We start from the raw sequence: 15,825 nt of genomic DNA, 5'->3' as shown, positions 1-15,825 counted from the left end.
TCTAAAGTGAGGACTATTTATGCTTTATAAATCCCTTATAAGTAACATTTAAAGGCTTAGTTAAATTCTAAACAGAAAAAAAGAAAATAAACGACTTTATTTATTTATTTTCATTTGAAGATCCACAACTGAAACTGTACTTCAAATGAAAAATAAATCTTTGCAACCTTATCTAAAATAAAAATCACTGTACAGTTTAGACATCGCTAAATAACATTGAAATGTTGTCATAATGTATTGTCAAATTATTATGTTGTTTTATCCAATTTGTACAGTAATTTTACAATAGTTTTATTTTTAGATAGGATCGCAAAGGTTATTGTTCATTCAATACTGAGCCTTTAATTGTCATTTATACGGGATTTATAAAGCATACATAGTCCTCACTTTAGGTCACAAAACTGCAAGAAGTTGTGTTAATAAAGCATTAATAACATAAATAGTAACCACTACTGTAGGCCTGAATAATAGGATATATAAACGTTGGTTTCAATAGTTTATTAATCATTTACTTTTGATATTTATTTATTAGGATAAACCCCTTAAGATGTACTGTACCATCTCATTTTCAAGGGGGTCCCACAATTAATCACAATCACATAATAATAACACCAGAAGAAGAAATAAAACATCCAAAAAACATAACATAAAAAAGGGGGAAGTAGTATACATGCAAGCATACATACATACATACATACATACATACATACATACATACAGTACATGCATACATACATACATGCATACATACATACAGTACATACATACATACATACACACATACATACATACATGCATACACACATACACACATACATACATGCATACATACATGCACACATACATACATACAGTACATACATGCATACATACATATACAAACATTTGTAAACATAAATAGTACAAAAACTATATACAGATCAGTGAATCAAATCACCACATAAATAAAAACATCCTCAGGAAAAACTGGTACAATCCAAAGTAAAATATGATAACAAAGTTTGCTTAAAGACCTTAAATGATGTAATGGATCGAATGTTAGCAGGCAAATTACTCCAATCTGCAGGACCCTTAAACATAAACGCTCTTTTACCAATAGATGTTTTACAACGAGCAACAAAAAATAAGTCTGAACAGAATAAATGTCTAAGTTGATAATTTAAGGGGAAAAACCAGAATATTGTTGTAAATAATTAGGATACTCAAAATGAATACATTCAAATGTAAATTTACCTATTCTGAATGATCTTAAAAACCATCAGCTACTATAAAATACTGCTCTATGATGTCTGTAAATTGTTTTATAAACAATTTATTGAATCTGTTTTATCTTTTTGCATTGTAGCTTGGTACGATAATCTGAGTGTGTCAAGTAAGAACAGGCTGAGCAGCCTGGTGAAGGTGGCAGGCAAGATCATCGGTTTTAACCAGGCTGGTCCAATGGTAACTTACCATAATTATGTTTTAAAGAGAGCTCAGGGTATCCTTTGCACCCTAAATTACACATTGTACTCTGTGTTTCCGCTGCTGCCATCAGGACATTGTTTTAGAGTTCCTATTTGCAGGACAAACAGAACCAGAAATTCTTTTAGAATGGTGGCCATCAAGTCATTTAATGAGTCCAGGGGAGAGGGAGATGCACCTACATAATGATGTATGGTATGTTGTGAGGTTATATTTTATTAATGTGTACATGGAACTTTGCCTGTGTTATGGCACCTTGCTGCATTTTTAGTTTCTCTAAACGGGATAATAAAGTTGAGCCTGAGTTTAAAATCGAACTGGTTTGTAAATAATGCGATACTTAATTTAGTAATGAAAAATGAATCACTCACAAAGGATAAAAACACAATCATTAAGCACATGTGCTCATAAGACAAGACTAGAACATTTGTAGCTGTAGTTCTAAACTGCTCACTAAAATTTATTAATGTAGAGTTAATGCTTAACAAATAATGAATTCACGATATGCTAATGCTTAATAAATAATTCCTAGTTATTATAAAGTGTTACCGAGTTATCTTGTATATATTGTTTGAAGAATAATACCTAAAGTATGAGGTTTTACACAAACAAACTAAATTGACAGACAGTGATTAACCTCCTTATTTTGTCTAATGTCACACGTAATCCCATTATTGTGTGTAAGAAGTGTACTAAATTCAATAACTTCTGCTTACTTGCAATTCAATAACTAAATTCTAAATTCAATAACTTGTACTGCAAATATATTTTAGAATGAATTAATTCAACTGAATTTTGTTTTGCCAGACTTTTTTTTTTTTTTTTATTCAGTGCTGGCAACCATTGACTTTTTTTTTTTTTTTTTTTGGAAATTACACAGGACCACAGTTTCAGCCTAAAATCGTTTTTCTTGTACGTTATACTGAAATAAAGGTCACATAACATCTCTGATGGCTTGAGGGCGAGTAAATTAACTTTCGTTTTTGGGTGAACGATCCCTTAAAATAGAATATCTAGCACAAATGCTCCACATTCATGCTTCATATACTTAAAAAAAAACATAAAAGTACTATAAAAGAGGACTTTATAGACAACATCGTTAAAAACTAAAGGATAAATTTAGTGTTGGTGTATGTTTACAAGGTAAATTTTAGCCTTTGCATGGTATGTATGGAAGGCAATAATCTCATTGAGTGTTGCTGTATTCTGACGTGCCACTTTAGTGGTGTATTTGTGGTATGTACTATAGAAATGAGCGGTTGAGGCTTCGCTCTGATCCTGTAATAGCGAAATTCGGTTAGGCTTTGTGGCTCGGAGGGCGTTCAGCCGATCGGATGGTTTGGTTTGACTGTCTGATGTGGGACTTTGCAAATGTATGCACAAACAGAGCTCACAACACAAGTGTTTAAGTTACACTGATCGTCTTTAGCATGTTATATGTGTGATATTCACCTTAAACTGTCCTTTCTTCATAGATAGTCATTCATTGACAGGCTGTCAGTGGTCTTGTGTGCATGCAGAGGGGTGTTTGTGTGTGTCTGTGTTTTTTGGGATTGCTTCCTCTTACTAATTCTCCTGTGGTTCGCTTGTCTGGGGGGAAAACCCATAATAACAAGTCGCACATAAGCTCACACACTCGTTCAGCCATGCCACTCGCCTTCTGCTGGATGTCAGCCGAGTGTGTGTGTCTGTGGCAGGACTAGGAGTGTGATACATGCCGTCGCCTCTTGTGTATTTGAGCAAACGCAAGATCTGCAAAAGCACCTGAGAGAAACACAAAGAGAGATGAGCATAAAATAAATGTAAAATAACGGCCAATAAATTACAAAAATGTCCTTGAATTTAAATTTTTGTTATTCAACCTGCTATTTTACTGTAAATTTCTGTAATTTAATGGCCATTATTTTCCTTTTTTTTCGGCACCCAAGTTGCTGGAAATAAACGGTAAAATTATGGAGTTTTTACATTGTATTTAATGAATATTCATGCAACCCTTTTAGATACAATTATTTTTGCATTACAAAATTATTAATAATAATGTGATAAATGTATTAAACAAATATATGGTCATTTTTAAAGTGTTCATGTAACCAAGATTTACACACTATTCTTAGTGTTGCATGTCATATTAAGATGGGAAATTGTGATTTAAAACGCACAATTACACAAATACAATAAAAAGTATTACTCAAAATATAAATGAGGAAATGTGAATAATACATCTATACAGGACCAAATCAACAATTAAATGAAAATCAATGAAAAATATACATGTATTCAATATCATATACAGTTGAAGTCAGAATTATTAGCCTCCATTTGATTCTTTTTTTCTTTTTTAAATATTTGCCAAATGATGGTTAACAGAGCAAGGAAATTTTCACAGTATGTCTGATAATATTTTTTCTTCTGGAGAAAGTCTTATTTGTTTTATTTCGGCTTGAATAAAAGCAGTTTTTAATTTTTTAAACACCATTTTAAGGACAAAATTATTATTAATAAATAAATTATTTAATTCAGAATTAGGGATGTCCAGAACTGATCACATGATTGGAAATCGGGCCCGATCACGCGGTTTCAGACTCGATCGGAATCGGACATTACCTCCTGATCAAGACTTGAATATATTTCGACCTTATTTCTTAATGGTACGACTAAAAAAATCTGAGGTTGCACTGGTGCGACCAGCTTTTCAAGGGGAAAAAAATTATTTTTTGGTTCAACTGCCAAAAACATAAATATTTCGATAAGTATCATAATATGATCTTGCTTTTGGTTATCGATACACTTTATTGCATGTGGAATGTTACAATCACAAAGATTTTTATTAAACAAGTGCACAACCACAAGATTTTTGTGATGCTGGGCAATTCTTTAACTACAGGCACTTTTAGCTTTTTGAAGTTGAGTAAAAAAACTTGTTCAAAATTAACAAAACATATCCTCATAAGTTTAAACAATTTGTCTAGTTTTAAGATCTGTAAGAGGACAAACTTGGATAAGAGAAATTGTTCATATTTCACATTTTTAACATTTTTTTTTAACATCGTGAACAGAACAAATGTCAATTCCACCACATCTCAATATACAGCTTTTATTTCAAAATGAAATAAATTATGGCAGTCAAACATTGTCTAAGGTCATGTTTGTATCTAGTTTAACCAATCTTTCCACAATATATATATATCAATTATACATTTATCAATTAAATAAATTAGTTGAATGCTGAATTGTACACCTGTCACACTAAAATGTTATATTAATTTTGTTAAGAGCTTATTAGAAAATAAATGAACTGAATTTGTATATTGAATAGAGCATGAACTTATACATTGTGAATACACTTTTTTATTATTATTATTGAGAGAATATGTACACTTACAGAATGTTTGCAAATATATAAAAAGATCCTCCACATTTTACTTATGCAAAAAACAAATTTAAAACATTCTGAATACACTTTTAATGTGTGATAAGAAATTTTTAAATATTTTTAAAAAAATGTGTGTGGTGGTGGAAATGACGGTGGTGGAAATGACATTTCAACAGTTTACTGTGGAAAAAAATGAAAAAAAGCTTCACCGATTAGCTTTGAATTGATACTAGTCTTTCATGTATACAAAACACTCTTATTCCCCTTCATTTTGTTTGGTTTTTAAAAACATCTTTGCGGGTACAGCATGTTTGGAAATGATGTGTTGTTGATACAAATTTAAATTCCCTCCATCCTGAACACAAGCTTTTTAAAGTGACATTACAGTGTTGTGGTGGAAATGACACTGATATTGTGCGACAGCTATATTTTGTATAAAAAATAATATTGATAATAGTCTCACATTAATAACTATAAAATATGTAAGTAATTTCACCAGTGCTTAATTAAGATACATTAATAGATACCAGATCAATAATATTTTAAAATGTTATTTTCATTGTGAAAGTTTCAAACTCTGGGTGTGCGACAAGGTGAAAACAGTGATTTTGACACTTAAAAGTAGGTTGAATAATATGAAAAAAAAAAATAGAAAGATATTAATTTTTTAAGTAGGTTTTATTATTAGTTTGACTGAAAAAGAAATTTGAACCAAATTCTATATATTTTGGATATCTGATCAAAGGACATAAAAGTGCCCGTAGTTAAAGAAATACCCGGCTATAAAAATGTACCTGATTTTAATATTCTAGCCTTGTTTATCTTTAATATAAATGTAAAAATGTGATGCGATTGAAAATTTAGGTGCGTCTAACTTTTTCTTAGTCGCACCAGTACAACCAGTGCAAAATTTAGCCTAGAGCCCTCATATATATTTTGAAATGAGCAACGCGTGGGGCATGACATCACTTTATTTCAGAGACGCTATTGGTTAAATGTCGGCAAAGTTGAACATGAAAGCAGCTTATAGCGGAAAGCGCGTGTATGTCTGCGGTCTGGAGGTATTATAAAGTTTATGATGACAACATTGCCATTGCAAACTGTGAGATATGTAAACTTGGGATGCCTGCCGGGTATTTTAAGTTGAGGCACTATTTGTTTTTATATCAGATTTTTTTTTACATTTACTGTTGCACTAAAGTGTAAATATGAAGAATTGATGTTATTTATTACCTGATTATTCAAGCTACCTTAGAAGAGCTCTGTTTGTATACAGAGTTGTTAAATGTTAAAATAAGGTGAATTGAATACAAAATAAGGAACATCCTGGATCTGTTTCTTCACTCTTCTTTATTCTTTTTTATGTATTAAAGAATTATCGGATCGGAGTTTGGTATCAGCAAATACTTTAAATCAAATGACTCTGACTTAAATAAATGATTTGCTAATGTTAAACTAACTATACACTTTTTCATAATTAAAACAATTATTATATTCTAATTCTAATTCTAATTATTATTATTATTATTATTATTATTATTATTATTATTATCATCATAAACAAATTATCTAATCATAATTTGACATTTTAAAGTAACAAGTAATGTTTTTATACTGTGGAGTTTTGTCAAAAATATATCTAATCTCACACACACACACACACACACACACACACACACACACACACACACACACACACTAACGCACACAAAAACACACAAACCCTTACCATGTTCACAGGTAGGCCCTAGCCAGGTTTGAGGACAGGAGCAGTGTCCAGTTTGAGGGTCACATTGTCCTCCATGAACACACTCACACTGGAAAGAGCAGTCCGGGCCATAATACCTGCTGTCACAAACTAAACGCACAATATTACAGTTAAGGTCAAGGTTTCAGCAAGTTTTGTGAGAGTGTATGTATATGCGAGATCTGCATGTACCTTTCTCACAGCGTTCTCCAGTCTTTCCAGGAGGACAGAGACACTGTCCAGTGGTTGGATCACAGGATGCCCCATCACAATCACACACACCTGCACAATCACGTCCAAAACGGCCAGACTCGCAACCTGTGACACAAACACAGACAGAGAGAACAGCTGACCCCTGTCCTGTGATAGGCTGTTTTTATTCCCCAACATTTTTCAGAAAATCTTGTTTTGTGTTCAGTAGAAGAAAGTAATTTAGAAAGCTTTTCACAAAATAAAAGCAAAGTAGTGCATGTGAATCATGCACTGTTCAAAATTGATTTCAATTGATTTGTGTTGGGACAACATGAAGGAATTAAGAATTTATTTTCCTTCAGCTTAGTCCCTGACTTATCAAGGGTAGCCACAGCAGAATGAAATGCCAATTAAGTTAACTTTTTATATATATTTACAAATTTAAGTGGATTGAACATAAAACAATTAAGCTGTCACAAAAAAACTTAAGAATTGTGTGGGTTGTCCATTGTAAATAAGTAGTTTGAGCAAAAAGTAAATGGCATTTTTTAAGTATTAAGTATATACCGTATATAAAATACTCATTATTACTCTTGCTTTATTCTTGCTTTTGGATATTAATTTTGTTTTGCCTGTATATGATTCTGTTACTCAAAGACGTAGACTTGCACTTTATGAATCATCAAACGACCACAGTTTTAGCTTTAAAAATCCTGCTGAAGAAAAATAGACTCCTACTGTACATCTTAAATGACCTGAGGATGAGAAAATGAACAGCAAAGTCACAAAGAGAACCAAATCAGTGTAATTTGTGAATAAATAATTTAGACTTTATTTAAAATAAATTTAAAGTACATAATATTTGACTGGATATTATTCAAGACACCTTCTATACAGCTTAAAGTGACATTTCAAGGCTTAATTAGGTTCATTAGGTTAACTAGGCAGGTTATGGTAATTGGGCAAGTTATTGTATAACGATGGTTTGTTCTGAAGACAGTCTGAAAAAAAACTAGCTTAAAGGGGCTAATAATTTTGTCCTTAAAATGTTTATTAAAAAAATTAAAAACTGCTGTTATTCTAGCCAAAATAAAACAAATAAGACTTTCTCCAGAAGAAAAAATATTATCAGACATACAGTGAAAATTTCCTTGCTCTGTTAAACATAATTTGGAAAATATTTAAAAGAGAATAAAAATTCAAAGGTATTTATCACTGAATATATAAACAGTGTGTTTGTTACTGGTATTGCACATTTTTATAGAGCTTTACCGATAATTTTTTTGAGTATTTTGAATTTCAGTCCTTACGTTATCAGAGTTATTCTTAGAGTTATCATAGTTATCCTTGTCCTTCTAAGTTGTCAGAACCTTTTTTGCAACTATCGCTAAAATGCAGGCTGAAGTGACATTTTGTGAATTTTAAATGGTCCTTTTTTCTGCTAACATTTGAGCTCTGCTGAGCATGTCCTTAAACACTGCTGATTGGCCACTGTGTTCACAAACTCAAAAGATATGTGGTTGGCTCTAAAGTTTCAATGGTACTTTCCTGGTTAAACAAGCAAATAAATAATTAAAGGGAAAATTTCTAAAGTTTCAGTTTTTGATATTTTTGACAACCTTACTATAAACTCTTTTATATATATGCATACATATTTTATATTACATAATTTCATGCTGATAATGTTGATGATATTGTAAAGTTTAAATAACTTACGTTTTTCACACTGGTTGCCATGGTAACCAGGAGGACACTCACACTTTCCAGTCACGTGATCACACTGGTGCCCTTGTTTACAGACGCATGGTTGAGCACAGAGCTCACCGAAAAAGCCAGCAGGGCATCCTGGAATATGGAAAAAATACAGATTATTATTTTTGAATTTCAGCATAAATGTTTAACTACAGATAATTCATTCTCCCATACGGTGTTGGCAGGCGGGGCCGTAGTATCCGGACCGGCAAGAGCAGCATCCGGTAAAACGATCGCATGTACCGTTATTCTGGCAGACACACTTCTGCTCACAGTTCACACCATAGTGACCTGAGACACAAACTAACACACAGACATATAATCAGTGGAGTTTATCCAAAAATGTAATGCAAAAGGAATTAAATGGTTTAGTTGCACAATTTAAAGCACTGAAGGGATAGCTCACCTCAAAAAGAAAAGCTACTCACCATTTACTCAAGGAGTTTCACACCTTTATGTTTCTTATTTCTGTTGAACACAAAAGAAAATATTCTAAATAATGATGAAAACTAGTGGCCATTGACATCTATAGTTAAAATAAAAGTCTCTGGATGTCAGTTTCCAACATTGTTCAAAATATCTTCCTTTGTGTTCAACAGAAGGAGAAACTCAAATAGCTCTTACTTTCATTTTTGGGTAAACTATCCCTTTAATTTATTTACTAGTTGTTGTAATGAATGATTGAATTCAATCATTGTATTTATAGTCATTATCAATGGAAACTTTTACGTTTATAGTGCAACTTTAGCTTCATGTTGTTTCTAAAACCCAAAGTATGCAGTGGTTTTATGCATACCCTAGTGTGGAAGGCAATCGGGGCCAAAAATATTTAAATTAGCATTGCACAGGACTGGATGACAGAAAAGAAGGTAGTTTCTGATGATTTCACTCACCTAAAAATGCTCTGTTTGCATGATTTGATTAATATTATCGTATTTTAATATTTCATGAATAATATCTCAAAACTCCTTGACTGTGGAAACGTGATTGGCCCTGGCTCGCCCTGGCATGCTCACTTTAGGCGTAATAGCGGAAACGCAGCTAATTGCACATGTGGATTTACAGTAGTGATGCGTGGATGGCGGTTATATCCGCGGGTGCTGCGGATAATCCGTGGGTCAGGTAATAAAAAAAAAATACATTATGATTAATTGCGGGTGGATGTAACGGGACATGGCAGTGGACCAGCGAAAAAGCAGAGAGTGGGTTTTGCTGAATGGGAAGATGAGATGCCCCAAAATAATGGTTGAAGTGCAAGAGTAGCCTACTGTTCAAAGTTTCTGTTAGAGGAGTCATCAGAGGTAAGTCTGCTCGTTCTGGGAGAAACAAGATCGCTTATTTCCACGTCTGCAGCGCCTTGAGAGGAGAATCTTCAATCTTGTTCATTCCTACAACAAGCGGTGCAAGCGAACGCTCTTTCAGTGCAGCTGGCCGCGTTTTGGAGGCGAGGCAGAATCGCCCGAATCCAGCCACAATAGATGCTATTCTGTTTTTGCACAGTGCGAAGAAAAGGGCCAAGTAAACATAACATAGCTGCCGTTTAGGCTGAAGTGGCACCCTTTTTGTCATCTTGTTTCTGTATCTGTAAAAGCTAAAATGTCTTATTTTTACTTTCTGTATTTGAAAAGGAAGAAAATGTTGTCTAAAAACAAATTTTAGTTTTTATAACTAAATATTCATTTGCAAACGTTTAAGATTAACATGTTGTTTTACTATCAGAGATGCGCAGATTATAGCTCACTGAATCTGCTGTTAATATCCAACGTGACTCATCATCATGTCTAAAACAAAGAATTGAATTATTAAAGTGACGAGCGGGCGCAGGTCGGTTGTGGATACATATATCAAATAAAACTAAATGTGCAGGCGGATGGAGGGTGGATGATTTGGATGATGTCATTTCATTTCAGCTGATCCGTGCATCTCTAATATACAAATACAAACAACAAAAAACATGTGTTACAACCCTATGGTTGTCTTGTCTTATCTGTTTCTCTACTTTGTCTAGAACACATCTAATTGGCCACTTCCAGCTAGCTTGTTCCTGATTGGCCTACAGTGTTTGGTAGTGGTGGTCAAAGCAAGGCTTCATGAATCAGTCGAAGCAAATGTGTCGAAGCTTCAAAATGTTTCCAAACCCCACTCTACAGTGACGCCTAGTGGTCATTTTTTATGTATTGCACTCAGGGCCGGCGCATCCATAGAGGCGACCTAGGCGGCCGCCTAGGGCGGCAGTATAGAGAGGGCGGCCTCCGCGACACCTTCCTTACCACCCGCGTCCTCAGTTATGTCCGCGACACCTCCCTCACGACCCACGTCCTCAGATATATTCGCGCATAGATGCAAGAATAGAGAAGGCGGCATCAGCGACACCTCCATCAGCACCCGCGTGTCCTCAGTTATATCCGCGCATAGGGCGGCAGAATAATGAGCGCAGTGTCCGCAACACCTCCCTCCCTCCCTCCCTCAGCACCCGTGTGTCGTCAGTTATATCCGCGCATAGAGCGGCAGAATAGAGAGCGCAGTGTCCGCAACACCTCCCTCCCTCAGCACCCGTGTGTCCTCAGTTATATCCGCGCATAGGGCGGTAGAATAGAGGTCCGCAATACCTCACTTCATTTTCAAAACCGGTCACTTTCGTTTTCACAATGGGGTTGACGGCGGCGTGATCGTCCTCTGCCTAGAGCGGCAGTTCAGCTTGCTCCGGCCCTGATTGCACTGGAATAGCTTCAGCAAAGAACCAGTTTAGCAAATTGAGGCTTGAACCTTCAAGTGGTTTAGTGGAGCAGTTTAGGTTCCTGACTACCATGGAGGGATAATGGGTTCGAATCCAGGCTTAATTCATAAATGATACTGTAATGGTAAACTGGCATGTATATATGTTAAATCATGTAAAAGTACAGGATGCATTCAGTGCATGTGATGTAAATTTCATCAACAGCACAGTGGGTGTGTGTTTGAACGTTTGCATGTGCGTTTTGAATGCTTTTTGTCAACACTGATTTGACAGTGTGAAAAAAAAACAGATACAAGCACTAAAATTAACTATTGAAGACAGTAAAAACAACAAATAACAGAATATTTTCATTAAAATCTACTTAAAATTAGTATTTTCATCATGCAAAACGAGTCTTCATAGTGTGTATGTTGAGTGAACTATTTTAAAAAATGTACGCATTACAAAATTAAGTATTTTTGAGACTTATTCAAAACAACTGCATGGATATCAATTCTAAAAATGTATTGTTGTGTACTTGCACTTACCTTTTTCACAATGTTGTCCTGTCCAGCCCAGCCCACATCTGCACGTCCCATTCACAGGGTCACACACTCCTCCGTTTGCACAAGTACAGAAACTCCGACACTGCACTCCATAGCGGCCCCTTGGACACACTGCATGGATGAAAACATAGCATATAACACCAGTCACTAGTCACCCTAACTTGCCTAATTAACCTGGGTTAGCATTTAAATGTCACTAAGCTGAATACTAGTATCTTTAAAAATATCTAGTAAAATATTATTTTAATTATTAAATATTATTAATAAATTAATATTTATATATTTCAGGAGGGCTAACTGTATGTGTATGCTCTGCGTTTCAGCAAGTTGCAAGGATCTGTCTTCAATTTGAACCACATGAGGATGGTTTACCAAGCACTGATTAATCCTCATCCAGCACTAAATTATACTGTCAACACTTAATTTCCACTGGATATCTCATTTTAGCCTGAAACCAAACTTATTTAGTACAGCAAAAAAAGTAACTGTATGGCCCGTCGATCTTAGCGAATGTGTTTAGTTTTATCCTGAGCTACAGTGCATGACCAGACTTTTTTTTTTTTTTTTTTTTTTTTACAAAAAAGTACAATTTTCTGCAATTTATCAAACATTTACTGCAGGGTTGTTAAGATTTAATTAAATATTTTAAAAAGACTCTCATGTAAACCAAGGGTGCATTTATTTGATCAAAAATGGAGTAAAAAAATGAGTTTTGTAATATTATGTATATTATGCTGTGTTATTATGTTGTTATGAATATATTATTGCAATTCAAGTAAGATTTATTTATATGTGTTTTTATTTTTTATTTTTACCCTATAATGAAGCTGAAGTTTTAAGTTTTTTTATTTCATTTTAGAATCATTGGATTTTGGTGAATTGGTGGTCGAGAAACTTTTTTTTTTTTTTTTTTTTTTTTACTATTATCAATGCAAAAAAAATTTTTATCAACCATAAAACATTTTTTTAGTTTAAAATAGCATTTATTAAAAACAGAAATACAATATAAATGCTCCAGTGTTCACTTTTGATCAATTTAATCTTGTTTCATGTTTCAGAATTAGAAATATTCAAGGATGTAGAATTGGCATGGACGGTTGGGACGTGTCCCCACCAATATCCACAGATTATTAAAATGTCCCCACCAATAATTTAATCGCCTCCAAAATAAAATAATGCTTTGTTGAAATTTTCCAGTCAGGCTTACTGTGCAACACTCAGGCAAGGCAAGTTTATTTATAAAGCACATTTCATACAAGAATAAAAGAGACCAATAAGAAAAATAAAAACAAATAATAAAAATTATTAAATAACAGATAAAATGTGTTAAACTGGTTATAAAAGAATGAAAAAGAAGAGAAAGACATAATAGTGGGATTTGTCTAATGTGTTTTCATTCTCGATCTGAATGTACCTAATGTTGGAGCACATCTGATCATATCTGGAAGCTGATTCCAGCAGCAAGAGGCGTAGTATCTGAAAGCTGATTCACCCTGCTTTGACTGAACTCTAGGAATTTCTAGTTTATTTGATCATAAAGATCTAAATGATCTGTTAGGTTTGTATTCAGTCAGTATATCTGTAATGTATTAAGGTCCTAGGCCATTTAGTGATTTATAGACAAGTAATAATACGTTAAAATTTATTCTGAATGTAACTGGGAGCCATTGTAGAGACCTGAGGACAGGTGTGATGTGCTCTGATTTTCTGGTATAAGGAAGCTACATAAGCAGTTACATTTCAAAGAAAAGCGTCAGTCACTTGAAGTCAAGTTCGCTACAAGTCCACCATAACAGTAACCATGCATGTGCAATTAATAAAAAATTAGTTTCGATTTTGGCCTCCACGACAATTATGAAATAACAACAATCGAGATAAATGGTTATTGTGTCACACGGCCCCTCTTTTGCAGAGTTTTGCATTCATTCCTTGTCAAAGTAAAATAATGTAAATTTACTTTTGCACCACAAGATTTGCCTGTGTTAATGTTGGTTTTATTACTAATTGTATTTTATTTATTTGTTTATTTATTTATTAAAAGTGCAAAAAGGAACATGAGCTGTTCTGTTTGCAAGCATTGCAGAAAAGGTAAAGAAAAGATCTTTTAGCTTAAATTGCATAAATGGCAATATTATACTAGCAAAAATGTGTTCAGATGTGGTGGTAAGTGATTATACACAAACAAGCCCAAACAAGTAAACAGAAGTCTGTATTAAACTACCTTTTTTGTCAGACATTCCTTTAGCAATTACATTTTAATTACATTTTAAATGTGAAGTTACATTTAAATTTTACAATTGGGGGATTGGTGTTAAATTAGGTCCCCACCAATATCAAAAGCAAATCTAGGCCCTTGGAAATGTTAACAAATAATGGTTAAAAAAAAAAAAAAAATATATATATATATATATATATATATATATATATATATATATATATATATATATATATATATATATATATATATATATCTTTCAAAACAGAAAATCTTAATTTAATGTGCTCTATCTGGAATAAAATTAGTAATTGATTAAAAATTACTAACTAAAAAATAAAAACATTGAAATAATTTCAAATTAAATAAAAAACATCTTATTGACCCAAACTTTTAGATTTTTTTAGCATTTGTTCAAACCATTTAAATATCATAAATTTATCATCTTTTAAATGCATTATGGGTTTATTTAAACAGCCACATAAATGATCCTCATCTTTCTTTCTTACAATAATAATCATATAAATAACCGTTCACATCCAAACATTGGCAGCGCAGTGGCTCAGTGGTTAGCACTGTCGACTGCCAGCAAGAAGGCCACTGACTCGAGTCCCAGCTGGGTCAGTTGGCATTTCTGTGTGGAGTTTGCATGTTCTCCCTGTGTTCGCGTGGGTTTTGTGCTCCGGTTTCCCCAACATTCCAAAGACGTGCGATATAGGTGGATTTAATAAAATTGGTCGTAGTGTATGTGTGTGAATGCGAGAGTGTATGGGTGTTTCCCAGTACTGGGTTGCAGCTGAAAGAGTATTTGCTGCGTAAAACATGCTGGATAAATTGGCGTTTTATTCCGCTGTGGTGACCTCTGATAATTAAGGGGCCATTAGGGAAATTAGTGAATGAATGAACATCCAAACACCAAAAATTTGTCCGGCTTATCTATTCTTTGCTAATTATTCCACCTCCAAAAACTCCATACGGTATTGTTTTTTCCATTAGAATGTGCGTTCATATATACTGACCCAACAATCAGCACGCTTTATTCCCTTCAGCAAAACCCCTCATCTTTTTATCTATTACGTATAATCCTGCTCCAGACGGAAACTTCCAGTAACAACAACAGCACAGATGGCATTATTTTCAAATAAACTCTGAATTTCTCAATTACTACAATTAGCCCAGGCCCTCTCATCCCTCAAAATGCATTTAAAGAGACAGGCACATATGCGATCGCTTCATCACAACACACACGTGCACAAACACACACACACAGGTTTACTTAAGCTCCAGATCATTAGTGCAATGGCGAAGCGGGTCTGATTTGGCAGCGCAGCAAAAGAGCAATCATGTTTCCTTGGGTAATTTAGATTGGGAAAACAATACGCCAATCGCTTTGATTCGCTTGCTTATTTATTTGTTTCCTCGCCAGCAGATCCGCCGACACGGAACACAGAGAACCAGCTACTTATAGTCGTCTGTAAACATTAAACACGGGGAACGTAAGCAGTTAGATGCTCCGAGACGACTAAGAAAATCCCTCCTGGAAAGTCCCGTTTCATTTGCACTGATGAGTGATGAAACGCGAAGATTAGGAATCTGATCTCTTGCTTCTGTTGCTCTGGAAAACACGATCAAATTCCCTCATGCAGGAAACTGGAGAAATTTGCTAGCTAAATATTGTAAATAAGCCCTGGGAGAGAATCAGGAGGAGGGCAAGGAGACCCTTCAAGTGCAGATGTGGTATATTCTGGGGTTGTTTTGCTTATGAAGTCATCATAACACTCATGCTTTTATATACTAACT

The 15,825-nt window shown here is 34.1% G+C and overlaps 1 protein-coding gene and 1 long non-coding RNA gene across 5 annotated transcripts in view; one reads left to right on the top strand and one right to left on the bottom strand.

The window, feature by feature from the left end:
* Nucleotides 1–15,825, bottom strand: part of egfem1 (EGF-like and EMI domain containing 1) — a 119,410-nt gene that overhangs the window by 1,081 nt on the left and 102,504 nt on the right. For 2 of the 3 annotated variants that reach the window (XM_087283185.1, XM_087283186.1), the window contains 6 exons: nt 11,793–11,921; nt 8,703–8,831; nt 8,493–8,621; nt 6,777–6,902; nt 6,567–6,695; nt 1–3,228 (listed from right to left, as the gene is read on the bottom strand). The exon at nt 1–3,228 is cut by the window's left edge and continues 1,081 nt beyond it. In XM_087283185.1, coding sequence (XP_087139311.1) covers nt 3,164–3,228; nt 6,567–6,695; nt 6,777–6,902; nt 8,493–8,621; nt 8,703–8,831; nt 11,793–11,921 — 707 coding nt within the window. In that variant the 3' untranslated portion in view covers nt 1–3,163. 3 annotated transcript variants of the gene reach the window in all.
* Nucleotides 1–15,825, top strand: part of LOC141377893 (uncharacterized) — a 57,050-nt gene that overhangs the window by 23,730 nt on the left and 17,495 nt on the right. The gene's annotated exons all lie outside the window — the stretch shown is intronic.

Source organism: Danio rerio, chromosome 15 (genome assembly GCF_052040795.2).
Source record: "Danio rerio strain M-AB ecotype USA chromosome 15, GRCz13ab, whole genome shotgun sequence".
NCBI lineage: Eukaryota > Metazoa > Chordata > Actinopteri > Cypriniformes > Danionidae > Danio > Danio rerio.
Note: the sequence above shows the minus strand (reverse complement) of the source record. Positions and strands in the feature narration are given on the sequence as shown.